Source organism: Pangasianodon hypophthalmus, chromosome 18, assembly GCF_027358585.1.
Source record: "Pangasianodon hypophthalmus isolate fPanHyp1 chromosome 18, fPanHyp1.pri, whole genome shotgun sequence".
NCBI lineage: Eukaryota > Metazoa > Chordata > Actinopteri > Siluriformes > Pangasiidae > Pangasianodon > Pangasianodon hypophthalmus.
The window spans coordinates 11196822-11219612 of record NC_069727.1 but is presented as its reverse complement, the minus strand read 5'-3'; the positions used below and the strand labels follow the sequence as shown (position 1 = coordinate 11219612).

Below are 22791 nucleotides of genomic sequence, written 5' to 3'. Positions count from 1 at the left end.
TTGCACTTGAACTTCACATAGTGTCATTGGAGGTATAATTGGAATCATGTTTTGTAAGCAGATGAAACCAAAATCAAACTTTTTGACTGGGCACATCATTGACATGCTTGCTTAAAAATAGGGACTGCATGTACAGACACTTATACCCAATGTAAAATATGATAATTAATCACTGATGGTTTGGAACTTATCAGGAACTCTTGGGAAGTCATGAATTCTTGATAACATCATCTTCATCTAGATACATAGAACCTGAACCTGAAACATGGTTGCCCCTTCCAGGAGACTAAGACTTCGCTCTTCCTTGGATTGTGCAACAACACAATAACCCCAAATTTTGTAAAACTGTGGTCTGAATTGAAGAGGGCATCCACATGCACAAAACTAAGAATATACAAGTTTGAATTGCTCTTGGAAGAGTGGTCTAAAAACACCCACTCTAAGTGCCCTAACCTTGTTAAACAATAATAGGAAGGTGCTCAGTGTTGTTCTCTCGAGTATCCCATATGCAGTATCCCAGCTCAAAATAGCACACACTGTTAGCATTATTAATTGTAAATATTAATTTTGTCATTCATTTTTATGAAGGGTGCTAATAATTCTCGAGTTGATTGTGCAGTGTCTCACACCTGGAAATGTACTAATCTCACTCTCACTCACTTTCAGTAACCACTCTATCTGGATCAGGGTCATGGTGGATCCAGAACCTATCCCAGGAACAACATGTGTGAGGTGGGAATACACCCTGGCTGGGATGTCCATTAATTAATGAATTATACTACAGTATAACTGTCTGAACACAGTGAAAAGACATACAGAACATCATAAACATATCATAAACTACAGAGTGTCCCAAAAGTCTCCATGCATAGGGGACTATGTATGCCAGCAGCATGTCAGTTGTGCCTTCGTCAGTGGATGTTCATGGACGTCCACGACACTTCTAGTCTGTAGGAGTGTCGTGTGTGATGTGCTCGCCATGTTTCCTGTTAAAGTCCATCTCAACCTTGCAGCAGCTTCCCAATCCAGCCATGAGAATGATTTTAATACGTTCTTCTTTTGTCAGAGGCATTCTTAAAGGCTATTTGAAAAAAAAAACATATACAATATACACAAAGTATGAAAGATTTTGGAAGACATTTTTGCTAAGAAGTGTTACTTTCCCCTATGTATGGAGACTTTTGGGACAACCTGTATAACATAAAATAGAGACAGCTGTGCAGAAAACCAGGACAGATGAAACTGGGTTACTTTATTACATCCTTTCACAATCTTTCCCACAATTTTAAACATAGATTACTTGGTTGATTTTTTTCCACTTGGCATAACCCAGCTGTCACGAAAATTTTGTTCAGTGCAAGCTGTTCTTCCTCTTCCCATTTTTTTCAGTATAACATGCTCAAACATAGAAGCTCTCACTGACTGGTTAAGAGTCTGTTTTTCAGTTTCAGGTTTTTAATTTCTTCTATTTAAAATCTTAGACATTACATAAATTACACAAATGGGTTTTCTTTTCAAGCCAGAAAAGGCAAATTATAACCTACTCAACAACTGTAACAGTAAAAGAAGCCTTGTTTATGAAAGAAATTCTGGCCTGAATCGATATGTATTCCATAACTGTTTCATAAGATTATCGTTGAGAATTGCCAGTGAGAACAAATGGCTGAGGTAAGCGCTGTTACACTTTGGGTACACAGCTTAACATGGCTCAGAAAGGGGCAGAAATGTTAATAAAACGATAATCATTAAGAAAAACATCCTTAACTCAAATTCAGATTCCTAATCAATACACAAACCACAGTCATGCAGGCTGCTATACAAGCAATAGTCTCAGTCATTCACAATACTGAACAGGACAAAGGTGCAAATAACATAAATTCAAATGCCCACTGTCTATCTAAAGTTCTCCCAGTTATAATTATACAGGACATGCCTTCAAATGGCAACTGAGTGATAAGGTGGACGCTCAACTTGGTCCATTTGTAACCAGCTTCCAATAAGACTCCTTGAAACACCCACGGTTTTATGTTAAGATCCTGCTGGATTTAATCCAAGATCCAGCCAGTAACAGATTATCAATATGTTTTCAATTACATGGCAATCAGAATTGCCAGTGAGGAACAAAAAAAATATGAAGGCAAGAGTAATACTTAGTCCTTATCTACTGCTGCTGGTGTCTCTTTTTTTCCTTTTTTCCCCTTTCACATTAAAAAGGCACTCGACCTCTCAAGGAATGTGAACAGATGGAATAGAGACAGTGAGGACGGATACATGCCTGGCCTTGAGCAAACCCCAAGCATCTATGAGTGTGTATGCATTTCATTCTTTGAGTAGGTAACCCTTGTGATCATGATAATGATTAGTAATAATGATGCATGATAAACAGTGCTGATGCCTTTTTTTACTTTAACCACATTCTTTTCAGTCCTTTCAAAAATAATTATATTTAAAAAAAACACTATACAGGTTTTCAGAGGCTATGAATAGGTGATATATCAAAACTAGCACCTACAAGACCTACAAAGTAAATGTAGTTTGCTTATGAGAGGACAAAGCCAGATAAAATGCAGGTTTTACAGGTAGAATTTAGCTAAGAACCGGTAACCTGATTGGATATATAGCCCAAAACTTCCTTTACATTCAGAGAAATCATTACATTTATATACAGACTGCAGTCCAGGACCAGGTGTCCAGCACCCGAGCAGTTGCAGGCAGCGTTAATGCCCCAGTAGTACCAACGACAGTTTAGATGCTAGAACCAACGGCAGGTTTTTAATCATAGAAAATCACTCATACTATCAAAGCAAGACTGTATTTCACGAATGATACTAAAGACTGCAGTTCACAGAAGATGTAAAGACAGTCACATCACCTCCACTGGCAAAATCCTTCTGTAATAATCACAAAAAGGGCTTCTACTAATGCGATCATGATGCAAAACTGAGTAGTTGAGGCCTGACATTTTAATTTTGGTTTCTGATGGTGAACTGAAGATGACAAAGCATGTTTTACTGCTTTTGTAACAATTCCATCTGATGACTGAAACATACACCAACATGATCAGGAGACTCTGTTCAAAACAAAGCATTGCACAAACACCTGAATATAAAGATAGCTTGGAATTAGAAATGAACTGTTATTCAAATTGTGGCTGTACAGCAGTGCATTGACAATACATTCATTTCACATCCAAATGTTCACATTTCCTGTTTTGAGGAAGTAAGGACCTCAGCTTCAACGTTGTGTATATCAGCAAAAAAAAAAATTAATAGAAGAATACTTTCCCTTGGTTCTTCACCAAAAACTATTTATCCACAGAATGTTGCAACTAAAAAGCAGAAAAAAAATTAAAGTGTTTGTTTCTCTTTTTCTTATTTCCATTTTTCGCCTTCATCAAACCCCACCCACTATGGTCATGGCTATACGTTGTCTTGGCAAAAATCCTGCTGTCTTTAATGACCTGTTCCATGCATGCCTCTTCATACTCTAGTTCAGGTTCCAGAACGAAAAAAAAAAAGATCTAGGAGAACAGCTGCTGTAAATGCAGCTACAGCTTTATACCAGCCCACGCTTCTACCCCACTCTACACACTCACACCACTCTTGGCAAGACTGAGACAGTCCCCTGGCAACCAAAAAGAAAGTGTGTGGGTGTCTGTCTGTGTGTGTGAATACCTTTGTGTGTTAGGTGGGGGTATTGAGTGTCTATCCACAGGGATCAAGCAGACACAAGGGGTGGAATCAGTTTGGTGGGTTTTGGGATAGAGGAGGGGCTGCAGCCACTCTTTTCTTCTCATGCTAATTGAAGAGTAGGTGAGGGTGGCAGATTTTTTTTAAACAGAAAATACCTCATCCTACATGTGGTATTTTAGTGAGCGCAAGGGCCCAGGCGCAATCTCAGGGTACCGCTCTTGTGGAGATGCCAGAGCTGCAGGAACTCCTCCGGCATTGCATGGAACCTAGACGAAGGCAGCACGTTGTCGTAATAGTGGTGACTGACAGGCTGCTGGTCGAGGCCAAGTGCAAACGGCCAGAAGCCGAACGCTGTCACTTCATCACACACTCCCAGCGCCAGGCTCACCAGAAAGAGGCCTGTGGAAAGACGTCTTCCATGTACGCCACGGTGCTTCCAGAAGCGTCCCACATTCTTTAGGAAGTCTGGATTGGCGAACAGCACTGTCTGGTTGGACGCTGAATCAGCCAGTGCATGGTAGGCACGCAGGGACAAGTCTGTGCCAGGCTTCATGGAGAAGGCAGGCATGTAGATGTAGCTGGAGCCATAGGCTTTCATGCTTTCCACAAAAGCCTTGCGAGACCACAGCAGGCTCTGAAAGCTGGGGGAAAGAGCACGAGAAGGTAAACTGAATCAACTATAATTGAATGAACATTTTTTCCTCAGTTTTAGGGCACAGAAAGCTGTCTGTGCTTGAAAAATAAAAGAACATCCAATTATCAAAAACACCTCATGGGCAGTATTACCGGAACATGATTTCCCCAGTCTGCCACATGAGCAAGCCACATGCTGTACGAGTACATGACAATAATTCTGAAGACATTTCTGAAAATAATTCTGAACTTTTAGACAAACAAAATCAGAATTTGTATGGGTAAAATAAACTAAGATCTAACACCAGAGCATGCAGTCTATTATTGCACACACGCACATACTTTTGAACATATACGCACAATTTTTTTTAAAAGGGACAGCGTCTCTATATAGAAACTTATATAGAACATTTACTTGTTCCCCCAAAAGGATAAACTGGAGAACCCTAAATGTAACCTTTATTCTGAGTGCTGCCTCAGACAAATCTCATTGGTTTGTCTTCATATTTTGCAGGGCAAGAGTGTCATGTCACAACAGAGACAGTCACTGTGATCAACCAGAGCACCATTTATTCATATTGATAGTTTATAGAATACATAGAACATATAGAATTACCTCTTCTCTATAATACTGGGATTAGCTGTCACCAGCTGGGTCTTCCTGCCTACATCATCAGTATATTGTTTGGACAGTGGGGGCAGGTTACATCTAGAGTGGAAACCAGAGAAAACAGAGAGAAAGGAAGAAAGAAAAATCAATACTCTAGGTCATATAAAACGTGAGTCAGGATGACATTAGTTAATTTATAATTTATGGTAATGTTTTATTACAAAGAGTGCAAGAGAAAAAATGTCTAAAATTAGAAGCAGAAGAATTAAAACTAATTTTTAAAAAATAAATTATTACTCTAAAAATGAAGTAAAGGCCAAACATTTCAATATCCGCTTGACCTGCACTATAGTACTATGACAACTTAGAGTTCAGATTAAAGTGACTATGTATATCCTGTAATATATGCTACACTACACCATGTTAAAATTAAACCTTAAATATGACCTTAAATACTTTATGCCTTTACCAATGTACTATGAGTTTCGATAAGCATGGTGAAATCATGTAGGATGAAAGTGTCTTCTTTTAGATGAGTTACGTGAGTAAAAAACTCAACAAGCAATATGGTAACACGTAAAAATGGTACAAAGTTAAATCCTCAGTGTGTAATTAACACCCACCATTTAAGTTCATATGGAGTTAATAAAACATTTGAGCTTTTGCTATGTACAAATATACAGTAGTGTAGTACATAAGCACTTAGAAAAGGTATACAAGTATAGCCATGGTTACAGTAGTAAGTAGAGTAGCAAAGTAATACATGTATGCTTAACACTGATTAAACCTTCCCCTGTCTGCTGTCCCATACTGCACAATAATAATCATTAGCTACGAGTGTGACGGGTAACACAAACACTTTGATCACCTCACCTTTTTGCAGAGAGAAAGGTGGAGGTGCTTAGGCAAGTGTGCTATCCTTCCAAATCTGTATATATGACTTAAGAGGTGTCTGCTCCTGGCTATCATCATTGCATTGAATGAGAGACTGACTAAGCCATCTTTCTCACCAAACTGAGGGACGGCCAACTGTCAAATACACCTCATTTAATTTTCTGTGATGCTAGGAGACATGATGTGACATGGTGTTACCTCATCACAAAGTCGGCCTGGTCAATTTCTTTGCCACAACCGCTGTTCTTCAGAACTCCTCCGTTACCCACCACCACACACTTCTTCAGTGGCAGCTGAAAGGGAATATCCTGGCAACCAAAAATAGGCCCTCATTACACAAAAGACACACACATTAACATATTCAGCTCAGTTGTATCCACCAAAATGAAATACACGTCCACTTGGACACAGAAAGTTAGTATGTCCTGATCAGCAACACATTTCAAGCATTTCCACACTGCACATGTATGCAGGTTAGTACTGCATAATGTGGAAAAAACAAAACAAAACAAACAAACAAAAAAATCCTCCAGCATATTGTGACTATATTGTTACACACTGGCAGCATGATGTTCCTTGAAACATACTGGGGAACTTGTGAGATTTCAGTGCTCAGAGACTACAATAAAAAAGTGGTTCATTACAGGGAACAAATGCATTGTATAGGCTTTAGTATTGCAATTGCCACTATTGAGCTAATGATTAACAATGACATATTGTCCAGCCCTAATGTTCACGCTAACAACCACAAACAAAAACAATCCGTATTTGCCATTCACTTCGATTTTGCTCAGTTCAGTTTTATTATTCTTTTAGTTTCATACACTATTCAGTTTTAGTTCCTTCAATGAGTATTTAACACACTCCAAATGAATAAAGAACCAAACCACTCACACACATGTGCACACACACACACACACACACACACAGAAATACATAGTGGTCAAGCTGATTAGTTCCTCTGCTATTGCAGCCGCGTCCCCCTCCCCCCCACACCCACACCCACACCCACACCCACAGAAATACATAGTGGTCAAGCTGATTAGTTCCTCTGCTATTGCAGCCGCGCCCCCCCCCCCCCCCCACAGTCCCTCTTTTATATCACAGGGCACTAAGTGATAAAAGAATAAAACAAAAAGTGCATGTAAACACACCCAGAGAGAGAGAGAAGAGAGAAAGAGAGAGAGATTTTGAGGAGGTGTGTGTGTGTGTGTGTGTGTGTGTGTGTGTTGGGGGGGTGGGGGGTTGGGTGCAATAGCAGAGAAACTAATTATTCCTCAGAGAAAAGACAGACCTATAGTGACAGAGGAAAAAATATATGCCTGAGGAACAAAGAGACCAGCAAAGAGAGACAGCCCCTTATTTGTGGTCAATCGGATGCAAAGAGCTGACATGCAATGTATAACCGAAGTGAAGTTAACACAGATAAAGCTGTATGAAAATGCTGTGGACACACATTTTCAGATTTATTTTCTTAAAAGAATAAATTAAAATTCATGACCTCCAGCTGCAAACTGTTACTCCAAACACTTCTGAATTAAATAGCTGGACCTCAGAAAGGACTAATATAAACAGAATAACCTGGAAAGCATAAGACTGTGTGTCGAGCCACAGGACCTCCAAGCCTCTTCTCCATCACATGCCCTGTTTCTCCCTGTCCCTGGTGCGAACATGCTGACCTGCATTTGCTGATCTGGTACTTCCCCTCTACAGTGGGCCAGAGGCAATAAGAAAGTGTGAGTGACAGGATAAAGGCTTCTTGGACCATGTAAGGGTCAGACACCAGTAAGGAATACAATGGTATGTATAGGGCAATCATTAACAATCACCAGGCATGTAAGGAATCAGCAGTCGAGAGTGGTGCATTACTTTACAATTTGGCTTCACTGTAAAAACTGTATAAGCGAGAGCAGAACCCAAGTATGTGTGTCAGAGTATGCAGTAAGCTCACTTCCCTCTCCTCTAGAGACAGTTTTGTTTCAAGGTCTATCTTCAGTGCTACCTTAAGATTACTAGAGCAGACCGACAAATGCTTAGCAAACAGGGAAACAAAGCATGAAATCAGATGCTTTGAAACTGGAGTCTGTTACATAAGTTGAGAAAAGCTAGGCTTGCTGGGAAGTGCCTCCAAATTAGTAAATCAACATTCCACAAAAATGCTACACTTAACAAAAGAAGTTGGAATTACAAGTTGCATAATTACAAGTTGACTTCAACTTGTAGGATGGAAGGATTCATTAATGTACAAGAACAAGTACTCTAATTTAAAATTCGATTCAATTTTATATGTACAGCACTTTTAATAGTGGACATCACACAGCAGCTTTACAGAAATGTGGATGTAGATATAGATATGTAATGAGCAAGCCAGACATGACAGAAACAAAGAAAACTTGAGAGGAACCAGACTCAAAAGGGAAAACATTCTCTTCTGGGTTACACCACTATACAGCTGTAGAAAAGAAAATCACTCCCTTCTCCTCCCAAGTTGTAATTACCTTGTCATTTTGTGCTAGTGGAAGATTGTGGCTGGAGCAAATTAGTGAACAGGTTGAAGTCTGTGGGATTTTCAAAACTCTTTTCAATATTCTAAAAGAATTCGGCAAAATAAAGTTATCACTTACTAACTGATTGACGACTTCTACTGCTGAATACAACATTGCGGCCGGAGATGTTTTATTTTCTGCATGTGCTTCCACAGTGACCCACCTAGCAAGACACTCAGGTTTATCATTAGTCCATGTATTGTCCTGCCAGTAGATCATCGCTTGGGCATTAGCTGCCCAATAATAACTCTGAAAACTGACAGATTTAGCTTCCCTGAGTCCTTGCACCCTAGATATTTGATGAGCATCAAATCCTCAAATGAAGGACAAAATTATACCATCTATAGTTGAAAAATGCAGATGTTAAGAATATTGGAAGATTCTGGACACTTAAATGAATATAGTGAGAGAGAGAGAGAGAGAGAGAGAGAGAGAAAGAGAGAGAGATATCATTTTCCCACATTAACATGCCCCACCAAAGGACAGGGATAATGATCTCCAGCATTTTCAGGCTTCCTTTCAGTTTATTAAGTGCCTAAGCAAACTTGAGTTTAAATATATATTTGAGGTTTCTATGAATAACCACACAAAATTATCATGATGTATTTTAAAAGAAAGCTGATTAAGAAACTCATTATGAAGAAAGATCATTATTAAGAAGCATAAATACTCTTTTTTAATTAATTGAATATCCAGTATGCCAAAGAGTGTAATAAACTCTAGAAGAGAAGGGAGGATGAGGAAGGATAAAGATATAAAATCAGATCCTCTGCATATTACACATCTGATTATGCGTACATATAGCCAAAACTGAAGAACAGGCGGTCAGGCAACAACCCTGCCTATTGCCATGGTGTAAGTGGAAATATTCAGACTTGTAACTGGCGAGAATGGATGACTTGGGGACCAACAAATATTAAATATAAAAACTGTCAATAAAACCAAAATGTTTAAACCTAGATGCATGTACATAAAGCCTTCATAAAAAATATGAATAGATATAAGGACATATAAAGATATCAATCTGCCAGGGACAAAGCCTGTTTGGTATATATATTATACAGACAGTCTGTACCCACCATTCCCTTGCTTTAAAAATCAAAAAATATATACATTCTATGCAGCAGGGGTGCAATGAACTTAGTTTATGTTTTATAGAATTGATCCCAAAACCATCAGCACTTCTTCTGGGTAGTGATTATTTTGCATTGGTTAATTCTTGTAGATGAATTCAGAAGCTCAGCTCTGGTAGCTTTAGTAAGTTTGGGAATATTGTGAGTGTTGAGAAAAAAATCCTGATCACATATTGAGATGCACATCAATTAATCACACTCCCCTAGTAACTGCTGTGTTTTATATTCATTTCTGAGATATTAGAGATATTAAATAATATTAAAGCTGCACTAGCTAGTAGTCAATCTAGGAATACCAGATTTACCACTCTCAGTGATGATCTGTTGTACATATTAAGACTAACCAATATTAGAATGTAGCTTGTTATTGTATAGCATTTTTTTTTTTCATTAGGGGTGTTCATTTTAAACACATTTCAGATACCCAGAACCAAATTCTCTAGTATTACTGAAATATAAAAATTAAATATTAAGGATACACTTGTAGTAACTGCTGCCTACTGGAGCTTTATCTGAATCACCAGTTAATTTAGCTTAGCAATGTGTGTGCATGTAGATGGGTGTGTTTGAAAAAAAGAAATCATTTCAAAATATGTGTGAGAGTGTCACTTATAACTATAGTACAGCGCGTGACAAAATGAAACGTGTGAGACGTGGAATAGTGCCCAGTGGCCTATAGGATGAACGAAACCCCTGCGGCGTCTTTTTCCGGGCCTGTATTTTTGGTAGGCAGATTGATGTCTCCTGAGATGCAGCAGCTGAAGTGTGGGAGAAGAGAGAAATGGAGACATGAACCACTTTCTCCCACACACTCTCTCACACAGCCACCTTCTCCTAAATAGAATGCTTCCATAAGATTTACTTACAGTGCGAAGTCAGCATGCGGAGGTGAGAGGCTGTCAGAGGACATACAAACTGCTTGTGTACTGTAAGTGGTTGTGATTGTGTTGGCTATATTAAATGTAATGATGGAATATATATATAGTAATATGTTAGGAGTTGTAGCACTATGTTTGTCATTGTTATTGGCAACAATGATGGAAATAAAGTTGCTCTCTCCATTATCATGCCCAGTTTTAACGATTCTTTAAGGATTTTACTGGAACTTGCTGAGCAAGTTCCAGTAGCTCCAGTATAAAGACCAGTCAAGAGAGCTGAAAATACCTGCTTTAACCACATTCAAATTCAATGCATTTCAATTTTATATGTATAGCTCTTTACAGTAATATATAAATTCAGGATATAAATATTAAATTATCCCTACATCTCTGCAATAAAATCCCACTGATCAATATGATCCTCTCTGAAGGACTGGATCACTCTCTAGCACAGGAATTTTGGAAATGTGTTAAGTAGGCATGTGTTGAAAAATCAGTTACACAATATCTTACAATACTTATTCTTATCATGGGCATTTAGAAGCAGACATGGTGAGAATGCGTCCCATAGGTTATACTTGGGTAGTGCACCCTGTATATTTCATCACGTTAAAAAAAACTTAGATTTTTATTCTACTCAGTGAAAACAGTGTGTCTTGTCCAATGTTGTGGTGACTTTAGAAAGAGAAATGGACAGAAAGAGAGAGAAGTGAGGGGGATGGACAAAGCAGCACTAACATAAATTAACGAGAGATAAGAACCTGACGGATCTGGTAAAGCTCATTCTTACCTGTTAACTGTTAGACATTATTTACCTTATATGTTTGGCTGCTGAATAGTATCTTCGAATTGTGATTTAAAAAAAAAAAAAAAAAACAGGAAAAAAACAAAAGAAAAGGTGCAACTAGACTAGTTGTCTGACAGAGGAGCCCTTCATATTTGCACTCTCACTCTCTATACACAAAGAAGACATTCCTATGCTATACACTGATACAATAACATCTTTGCTGAGATTTCCTTTGCTACTCTGCTTTTACTGAGTGAATAATACATCCTACTTCCCAATAAACCACTCTTATCATATTAACCCTTGTGGTCATTTAACGTTGCAAAAACAAAACAAAACAAAAAAACCTGATAGATAAACATTATTTGGTTCCATATTAATTTCTTATTACCAATAATATTATATTTCAGTTGGCAACCTAAGTCCAAAAGCTACGTCAGTATTTATGCCCTGCGTAATTTCTTTGCCTGTATGAAAGACAGATTTTGAATAATCTGGATAATGTCCAGTAATTGTATGGAACATCATAGGTTTAATGAACATTAATGAAGCTGGTATAATTAACCCAGGCACTCAGAGTGTACTCTCAGCCCGGGTAAAATGGGAGGGTTGCGTCAGGAAAGGCATCCAGCGTAAAAAATGTGCCAGATCAAACATGCAGACCAATGATCCACAACAACAATGAAGGTGGTATATTTCAGATCTCTGGGACACACTGGCAGAAGAAAAAATAATTAGTGTTATACCTTTGTAATAAAAGCTATTAACAATGATAACATGTTTTGTTTAAAATCTTCTTGACATGATATAAAATTTTGTAAAAAGATTTTTTTTTATTGCTATGGTTTGGTTAGTATAAAAACAGGGGGTCTCACTGTGTTTAGATTTGCGGGACTATCTGCTCAAAACAATGAAGATAACTGTCGTCTAAGGATCCTTATTTTCCTTCTCAGGTAAAGTGATTCCATAATTCTCTTCACTGGCAGTACTGTTAAAGTTTGAAGAATATTTTTAATAATCTAGTTACCAAATGCAATAATTGTTATAATATTATAAACTGTGATAAAAAAGAAATTATTATAAAATAAAATTTTAATAATGCAATGACTAGCTTTTCAAGAAAAATAAATCAGCCTGTAGCTTTACCATACAGCTCAACTATACTATAATTATTGCTAATAAATGCTATGAACTATGCTTCTGAAGGCTGATTCATGCTTTGCTTCAGGGAATCTTCCAAAGCAAACTTCTGAAAACCTCAACAAAGAGGTGATATAGTAAACACAAAGTAGTAATAGGTAAGTAATAGTAATAGGATGTCTTTTGTTGTCTGTTTAAACAAAACAGTTTAGCTCATTTCAGATGTGAGATAAATCTCACATCCTCTGCAAAATCCTAGGTGAGAGTACAAACACGCTGGCTTAGACAACTTCCTAGCTGTGATCTCCTGACTCAGGAGCTCAACTGTACAGTTATGCATAATAAGCCCACGTCATTGTCACTAATTTGAACCTTTGTAATTTGAACCTAATAATATAACTCTAAAGGTAAAAAAAAAACTACTGGATAATAAGTCAATAAAAATCTTACTGGATTTGATCAAAGAAATCTTTATAAGAAACCATATTTGAGCAGCTGTAGACCCAAATATTCTACTATATTGGTTTCAGATGTGTAAGAGCAAAAAACAAACTCAGGAGTAAAGACAAGATCCCATTTGTGACACTGACATCCTCAGGAAAATACACAAAGAGCCTAAAACACACTTATAACCCTGGAACACTGCCTGTAAGGAATGACACATTCTCATCTTATTACAGGTCGGTTTCAGATTGCATGCACTGAATGCCTGGAAAACACAGAAAGATGCAGTCACCTCCACATCCTGTTGGTCTATGCACTCTGCAGCCTTATAGCTTCCCATGTCAAATATTACTCTTCACTTTCCTTCCTTCCATTCTCGCAACTTCCTGTTCTAATTAATCCTTATGCTATATTCATCAACAAGAATAAGAAAAAATAAATCAATCAATAGAAAAAATAAAACTGGACAAAGTAACAAACCTGCAGCATCAGAGTTACCGTAAATGGACCTATCAATCTGAATGACCTTTCTATATTTTTATTTTCAATACTACATAAAATAAACATAAAAATTAAATATCATCTTGACTCTTCCCCTCATTTTAAATTGGGGGCATATTCCATAATTTTGAATTTCTAATATTTGAATTTCTAATTTCTCATATCTGTCCCCATTATAAATCACTTAAGAATAAATGTGTTATCCATCTAACAACGGGATTATTTGTTGTCAGTTGAAACTAGTAGACTAGTCTACACTACACTACACTACTCATTTTGATTGTGACTGCTGCCTGCTTTTCTTTAAGAAACCTAATACAAACAGTAATCATGTTTACCAGTACTGAGCCAATCCATGACCTCTGAGAAGAAACGAATAACTCTTCTGAGCACCTATTATCAGCTTTATGAATGTTAATAGTTAATGGTTATTGTGATCATGTTTTTAGTACAAACAAACCATCACTGCTATCACAAGCAATCAGAATTTTTCATTTTTATTTTATTTATTTTATTAAATAAAATAAACTCAATGCTAACCATGTGCAGCCAACTCAATGCTAACCATGTTAAATGTCTACTGAAAGCTGACTGGCTGACGGCGGACTTGGTTTTATTAGAAATTCACTTAGAAAACAGCACAATGATTCAGTGCACAAAATTTCAACTCGATCGAACTCAGGGTTCCTGAAAAACAGCTATTTAAACTTAAACCCATCCCTGATGGTTGCCCACACCCCAAATTTAGCTAACCGCCTCAGAATCTGTCTTTATGGCAGCCATATTGGTTACATTTCAACATGTTTTTGAACTTTGTGAATATATTCTAGATATCTGAGGACAAAAGCTACTTGTAAAAGTAGCTTTCGCATATCATGCGTATTATTGTAAATTTGTGTGGGTGGGGCTAAATGATCCAAAAGACACATTTTTATGGTTTCAGCTGAAGAATCAGGATAAAAAAGAAATTTCACTATTTAACTTATTTTATAAGCAATATAGTTGTTTTCAAGTGCAAATACATGAATAGCGCCCCCAATGGCCACTTGGAGTGAGGTTGCATAGGTTACTAGCGGGTCCCTAGAGGGATCTACCATTCAAGTTTCACGACAACAGCTCGATGTTCACCAATGTCAAATGCCTGCTGAAATCTGACTGGTCGATTGGGTCTTGATGCAGCTTGATCAGAATTAAGATCATCTGAACTTAACTTCACCCCCTATGTATGACCACACCCCAAACTTTGCGCACATTCTTAGAATTCTTTTTTAGGAATTACTGAGGTTCAGAATCTGCTGAGTATTTTGACACCAAATTTGTGAAGATATGATAACAAGCCTAAGACTAGCTCACAAAAGTAGGTGTTTGGTTCCTGGAGCTTTCTTTGTTGGCATAAGGCAAGGACTTAGAGGAAAAATGAATTTTGGTTGTCAGACTTCATGAGTTATGGGCCAAAATGTAAAAACCTCCACTACAGTGTCACCATCAGGCAAATTGGGTCCATCTTGCTTGCTTATGGAGCAGGTAGGAGTGCTACTGTACCTAATGTTCCTCTGGGGTCTCAGGTTTCCTCCCACTATCCAGAAACATGCACGTAGACAGACTGGCTAAGCTAAGTTGACCCTAGGGGTGAATGAGTGTGTGAATGGTGCCCTGCAATTGAATGCCATCCCATCTGGGCTGAATTCTCCAGCCCTGTGCCCAGTGTTACCGGAATAGACTCTGGATTTACCACAACATTCATCAGGATAAAGCAGTTACTGAAGTTGAATATATGAAAACAATAGGATTCCATATACCAATATTATCAACAGGGTAATTATGTAACGTATTAAGAAATAAACCTAAATGTTTATGACTACTACATTAAATGCTATTCTTCCGTGTATTGTGTGTGAACAACACATACATTTTTGTTTCCACAAGAATGCATTTTAAAATTTGATTCAATAACTCACCTTGCAAAAATTGTTTGCAGCAATAGAAGTAAACAGATGTCAGACTACTGTAAACGTCTGACTTCATGGATGTGATTAAATGAGCAATGTGCTGTCCTCACACCAAAACATCAACCACGAAAGATTAAGCGATGACCATAATAACCCTGCGTCATTACTTTTTTTTAAACTATTTATTATTATTATTATTATTATTATTATTACTATGTTGATTGTGTATGATTCTTATTTGTTCAACTGTACCTGTACGAATAATGGGTAGGTGTCGTTGTTGACTGTATGGTAGTGGTAGAGCTCGCCGTCATACCACAGGACTTTGCCAATCTGTGAATTCTCCTTGGTCAATGCAAACGTCCTCTTTGGGTCACAGCATTCAGATAGCAGCTTCCTAGAAGACACATGATTAAGTAAATGTAGATTTATTTCATATGAATAAAATAAAATAGTATATAAAAAATGTAAATAAATATAAATGTCAAGATATGCATTACTGTATACAAAAGAAATATTTTTCAAAAATTTCTGAGTACACATACTAAATATAAACGTCAGTGTAAAACTAACAAATTGTATAGCATAGCATAATTGTATATCATTAATATATTATTCATAAATTTATTCACTCATTCAATTAAATAATTTGCTCATCCATTCATTCATCTTCAGGCTAGTCAGTGTGATGAGTGTGATCCTTGGAACACTGGGCTCCTGCTCACTGCAAAGCACCACACACACATTCACACCTATGGGTGAGTAGCCAATCCTACTGGTACGTTTTTCAGAGGTGGGGGGAAAATCGGAGAACCAGGATGAAACCCACATGGACACGTGGGGAAAACATGCAAAACTCCACTCAGACAGTACCTGGGGACCTTGGAGCTGATCAGGCTGCAGTAACACTGGACACAAGCCAGGAGAATTCAGCCCAGATGGGCGAATTCACCCCAGATGGCACACCAGTCCATCACTGAGCACCATTCACACACATTCACACCTAGGGGCAATTACGCTGAGCCAATCTGCCTAACTGCATGTTTCTGGACAGTGGGGGGAAACCAGAAAACCCAGAAGAAACCCACGCAAACATGGAGAGAACATGCAAAACTCCACACAGACAGTCATCTGAGCTCAGGATCGAACCAGGGATCCTGAAGCTGTGAAGCAGCAAAGCTTCACTGTAGTAGCAGTATTAAAGAAAATGTATTACACTACTGATTCATCATACAATAAATAATTTAAATATATAAGTTTGGCATATTAATAATGCATTAATATACATTACTACAGTATACTGAATATACTTTATATAGTATAACGAACTATTGTCTTATTCACATTCATTAATGAATTAATGAGGCATGTTGCTTATAATAAGAGAACAGGCATAATATTTAGAAAAGAGAATGAGTGAGTTGGGTGAGTGTTGAGTAAATATAATGGGTGAGAATGATGAGTTTTAAAATGAGTGGCTAGCTAGTTAACAGTGCAGAAAGGGGCTGATGAATGAGTGTGAATGGACAGAAGGTTTTGCCACTGTTGAAGGTCTAACCTACACAGGCTACCTGTTTGAAACTATGCCTTCCTAAACTAAACCCGCTGCAGGTGTCAGGCTCTGCGGCATTATCTTAATCAGCTTCTCCACAGCACTATGTCTGTCACACATCCTCTTGGGAAGGAGATTTAGATGTAACAAAATAGGGCCATGGGAGAACGAAGTCTCTCTACGCTGCACTAATAAGGAACAAGACAGAATACACTCTGCAAATGGATGGGTCGAGTTCATTACGAGCAACGCCAGGCATCTGAGAGGAAAACACAATCAAGGAACTGCTCAATAACAGGACATATTCGGATATTTGGAATCTTAAGGGCTAATCTTGTGTCTTTTTCCTCTGTGATCATCACATATACTACATCACAGCACATTTCACCTGCATTTTCACTTCATAAAAGGAATTGCTAATTAATGACTAGGACTGAAATTGGGAGACACTAGCTATAGGCCATAGACTGAAAGCTGATTTGGACTGAGCAGACACAATGTTACACCTGAGACCGTGTGTGTGTCTATGTGTGTGTGTGTTTTGGAGAAGAAAATGCGCAGTTCAGGATACTGGAATCACGGCCTTCTGTAACAGCAATCGAAAACTACTCTCATGGATAGACTTTTGCATGGCATATGTGTGATACCTGTATAGGTCAATGCCAGTCTGGTTCTTGGTCCACGTCTGGCCCTGGCGCAGCACTTCCTCCACGATGTCTTTATCGCTTGGCATCCTGTACACAGGAAAGATGTAGAGCCAGCAGAGCACGAGCACACACACGGCGGCCCACACCGACTTACTCCTGTGGAATCGCAAACACACCATCATGCCGCCTGCCATGAAGAGACCCAGAGATTCCACACGCACAGCCTGCGCTCCTTTTCACTCACGTCCCCTCGCCATTACGACTGATAAACGGGTCTGGCTGCAAAAAATGTTGCATCGTCCTGCTCGGGCTACAGTCCTTTCACGCGCAGCCTGCATCAGACATCCAGTGTTTCATTGTTTGGTGCTTTGCGTCTCTGTCCCTCCGTCTGTCCCTCCCTCCCTCCCTCCATCACCCTGCTGTCTCCTTCAAGCGACCAAAAAATTCACCTGCCCCCCATGTCGCAGTTAGACCCTCTTCACCGGATCATCACGAGGTGTTTCAGCGGCGAGGGCTACTAATCTTTACTGTAGTAGAGCTCCGTTTTCTCTCCGTGGCTCCATCGCAGTGGTCGTGAACGAGGGATGTAAAATCTCGTCCAGTGTCTCTGCTGGTGAGACAAAGGACAGCTCGTTCAGCCTGGATACCTCAACACGGCTGAGTGCGCGCGCCGTACTGGCGCTCTCTACTGCTGCCTGGCGGTAAATCCCCATCACAATCCCTTCAGTCCATTGTCCTGCTAACGGAGATCTGGAGTTGTGGAAAAAATGCAGCCACACCCTTTTATCTAAAGCATAGGTGCTCCCTACACACCCGATTCAGCTAATCAGCTAATTAACAGTCCTTCCTCAGTTGAAGTGGGTGTGTTAAAACAGGAAAACCACTAAAATGTACAAAACAGGGGGTTCTCCAGGACCAGGGTTGGGATCCTGTGATCTAGAGTATAACACAGAGTATGATATCATTTTTTTTTTGTCTGTTCTCAAAAAGTTTTCAAAAGATCCACTGGACTTCGAATACTGGTACCCATACAGGGTGACCTTTACACAACCAAAGCCGGGAAACTGAGATCTAGGAGATACAGCACATGTGCATTAAACAATGTATTAATCTCTTGTGGCATTAACTTAGTTATTTCATACATTTTGCACAGCTGCTGTTGTACATTTTTAGACACATTCATACACTTCTTTTTAGAGCTGATAAAGATTCTGTATTTTCGGTATTTCTTTGGTTCAGATTAGCTAGGCTAATATTACATGTTTAGGTATGTGATTTAGCCTGTTTTTATTAAATGCATGATAAAATTCATGATAAAATTCCCTACACTATATGGCCAAAAGTGTGTGGACACCTGACCATCAAACCCATACTGTATGTGGTTCTTCCCAACATCAGAGCCTGATCTCACTAATGCTCTTGTGGCTGAAAGAGCAAATCCCCACAGCCTGCTCCAAAATCTAGTGGAAAGCCTTCCCAGAAGAGTGAAGGTAATTACAGTGCCTTGCAAAAGTATTCATACCCACTGAACTTTTCCACATTTTGTCACGTTACAACCACAAACAAAAATGTATTTTATTGGGATTTTATGTGATAGACCAACACAAAGTGGCACATAATTGTGAAGTGGAAGGAAAGTGATAAATGGTGTCCAATTCTTTTTTTACAAATAAATATCTGAAAAATGTGGAGTGCATCTGTATTCAGCCCCCTTTACTCTGATACCCCTAACTAAAATCCAGTGGAACCAATTGCCTTCAGAAGTCACCTAATTAGTAAATAAAGTCCACCTGTGTGTAATTTAATCTCAGTATAAATACAGCTGTTCTGTGAAGCCCTCAGAGGTTTGTTAGAGAACATTAGTGAACACACCATCCCCACCATGAAACATGGTGGTGGCAGCATCATGTTGTGGGGATGCTTTTCTTCAGCAGGGACAGGGAAGCTGGTCAGAGTTGATGGGAAGATGGATGGAGCCAAATACAGGGCAATCTTAGATGAAAACCTGTTAGAGTCTGCAAAAGACTTGCGACTGGGGCAGAGGTTCACCTTCCTCAGGACAACGACCCTAAACATACAGCCAGAGCTACAATGGAATGGTTTAGATCAAAGCATATTCATCTGTTAGAATGGCCCAGTCAAAGTCCAGACCTAAATCCAATTGAGAATCTGTAGTGAGACTTGAAAATTGCTGTTCACAGATGCTCTCCATCCAATCTGACTGAGCTTGAGCTATTTTGCAAAGAAGAATGGGCAAAAAATTCACTCTCTAGATGTGCAAAGTTGGTAGAGAAATACCCCAAAAGACCTGCAGCTGTAATTGCAGTGAAAGGTGGTTCTACAAAGTATTGACTCAGGGGGGCTGAATACAAATGCACGCCGCACTTTTCAGATATTTATTTGTAAAAAATTTTGGACACCATTTATCATTTTCCTTCCACTTCACAATTATGTGCCACTTTGTGTTAGTCTATCACATAAAATCCCAATAAAATACATTTTTGTTTGTGGTTGTAACGTGACAAAATGTGGAAAAGTTCAGTGGGTATGAATACTTTTGCAAGGCACTGTATAACAGCAAATGGCGACTAAATCTGGGATGGGATGTTCAAAAAGCACATATGAGTGCTCGTTATATGATTGTCAGGTGTCCACAAACTTTTGTCCATATGTATTCTACGCACAAGTGTTTTCCTTTAAAAGCAGTGGTCAAGACACTATTGACAGCCCCCATCTCAGATACCAGTACTCAGAAAAAAGGTATGAGTTAGACACAAGTAATTTTAATTGCTTGAATGGGAGTGATCACTCAGAAAATCAATTTAAACACCTGCTATAGATGCCTGTGGATACAGGTAAAAGTGCTGAATTAAACACTTGAATCAGTGTTAAACTGACTGTGCAACACTTTATTTTACTGACACCATGCATTATTTACACAATTAACATAGCTAAAGAATAACATACACTTTTAGAAGCACACTAATGGATATTTTTTAACCCTAGCCAGGCATGTTAGTTCAGGGTTGACAAGAACCTGTGCAGATATTCTAGATGACCTACTACAGGTCTCATGTCATTTGATTCTGTTATACTACAAGGAGAAGCAATGATTGAACAACAAACCATGCATTTACATCTGTGGGTTGATGTGAAATGTTTCTGTGATGATTGAACTGTAGATGTTAGTTGTACACTTCTAGCCTTATGCACCCTCTTGTGGCATCTTACTGTAACAAAGCAGGATTCTCTTGCTAATTCAGTAATTTCCACTCACTCAAGTTATCAGCTGTTTATGTGTCAGGTTTAAATTCTACCTTGGTGCACAGTGATGGTTAGACATATGTATCCATTCAGATAGAACAGAATAGAATATTTATTTATTTCTAATTACAGAATATAAATAGATACAAAACTTGGATAAATAGAAAACATATACGTTTATGCAACATTGATCACTATGTAATAACAAATGAGGAGTAAATAAGTATAGATAGTACAGAATCATTAAAAAAAGTAAATGTAATCAGAACCCTTTAAACCAGAACCCTTTAAATAGGAAACTTACTATGTACCTAACCTAATTATGTAGCAGAAGAGCATTTAAAGTGTTAGCATATATTATTGACAACAAGAAATTTGTATCGGTTGTATTGATTGGTGCTCTGCTATAGCCACAAAGTGCTCAGAAGATCAGAGCATGTGAAAATTAGTAAGTCATCTAACAGCCTGTAGTTGCACTCCGAATTTACAAAAACTGACTACTAGTGGAGCAGTTTGTCAGCTTCTTAACATCAGGCTTATTGGGTAGAAAATATAATCAAGCTTATAGGTAAATAGTGTCCAAGCATTAACAGGAAAGGAGAATGTTTACTAGCTCCATGTTCTTCTCTTCCATTAGTTTATGCTGCTGCCGCTCTCCCTCGTCTCTGTGCTTTCTTTCTATCTCAGTTTCTGGCTATTACACCCCAGTCTATGGCTGGGATTGTAACAGAAAAGACAATATGTGTGTAAAATATGTATTTTAATATGTTAAAACACTTTCTCACAGTAGATTTATTGTCTGAGCAATATTTCCACATTGGTTAGGCCAAAGCCAAAATTACCAAAAAAAAACAAAAAACGAAAAAACAAAAACAAAACCAGGCTATCACCACAGGATAATTTAACAACAACAACAAAAAATCTTCTTTCCTAATTCAGGAAACCCCGGTGACTTGCACTGTGTAACACAAACGGCAAAGTAGAAAGTACAGAAAGTAAACAATATATGCAGTCAATAAAATTTTGATGTCACACTTGACAAGAGGTCAAGCACTATTAACAGAAAACATAGCAACAGAAACATGTGAGCATCAACCTACTGTATCCAGTCCATGTCCTGTAAATGCCATATTGAAGATTAAGCAACTGCAGACCAGCAGACAATGAAGCAGGAACCCAGAAGTAAGACACATTTGACTCTGAACCTGGACATAGGACAGATGGAGAAAAAGCACACAGAAGAAAGAACACAACACAACCACCAGGATGTGACACATGACAGTCCACCCCACAAATATGTTATTATCGCGTATGAGGTGCATTGAGGGAATAACTCCACAATTAACATCTACAGTGATGGAAAATAAGTAATCAGACACTTTTGTTTTTTGTTATTTAGTATACTTCCAATGTATACATCCACTTCAAATTAACACACACAATTTCCTTTTGACCTTGTACTTAAAAATAATAAATGGGTCTGGTTGCCTATAAAATAATTCAAGTTCTAGATATAAATGCTGCAAAAAGTGTTCTCATGCAAATTGCACCTGGTGTCATTATAAAAGACAGGGAAGACTGAGAAGATTTCACACAAGTACTCAGGGAGAATATTATTAAACATTACTCAAAGGGAAAAAGCTACAGAGCCATACAAAAGACCTTAAACAACCATGTCAGTTCGATTTGGTTTGATAATATGCAGGTGGAAAGTTCATGGAATCACAATGATTGTCCCCGGACAGGTGCCCAATGCAAGATTTTGCAATGTGCTCTTAGACTAATGATAAAGGATGGTAACAGAGAAGCCAGAAGTCACTCAAAATGAGTTGCAGGACGACTTTAAAACACCAGGAAGAACAGGTACAGACAGAACAATAAGCAATGAACTGCACTGCAATCATCTTTTTCCTACACCCCAATCAAAACACTGTTGCTAAAAAAGAAGCATAGAAATGTATGTCATTTATGTCAAATGTATGTATTTAGACAAATCATAACTTGGCAATAATTCAGTTCATCATTTTTGGAGGAAGAAGAGGTATGCTTATGATCCAAAGAAGACCATACCCACTGTGAAGCATGGGGGTGGGAGCATCATGATATGTAGCTTCTTTGCAA

The 22791-nt window shown here is 38.3% G+C and overlaps 1 protein-coding gene across 1 annotated transcript; it reads right to left on the bottom strand.

Moving 5' to 3' along the window:
- Positions 1–1231: 1231 nt before the first annotated feature.
- st8sia1 (ST8 alpha-N-acetyl-neuraminide alpha-2,8-sialyltransferase 1) lies at positions 1232–18119 on the bottom strand. Its single transcript, XM_026922637.3, has 5 exons — positions 17407–18119; positions 15460–15604; positions 6028–6137; positions 4942–5034; positions 1232–4333 (listed from the first exon to the last, which is right to left on the bottom strand). Exons 1-5 carry the CDS (start codon positions 17598–17600, stop codon positions 3868–3870), a joined length of 1008 nt encoding a protein of 335 aa, XP_026778438.1. The 5' UTR covers positions 17601–18119; the 3' UTR covers positions 1232–3867.
- Between the last annotated feature and the right edge of the window lie 4672 nt (positions 18120–22791).

Coding starts and splice junctions, on each gene's coding strand:
- st8sia1 (XM_026922637.3), bottom strand. CDS start 17,600: ATGGCAGGCGGCATGATGGTGTGTTTGCGATTCCACAGGAGTAAGTCG. Junction 15,605..17,406: donor ACTGGCATTGACCTATACAG/GTATCACACATA, acceptor TGTGTCTTCTAG/GAAGCTGCTATCTGAATGCT. Junction 4,334..4,941: donor CCCAGTATTATAGAGAAGAG/GTAATTCTATAT, acceptor TCTTTCCCCCAG/CTTTCAGAGCCTGCTGTGGT.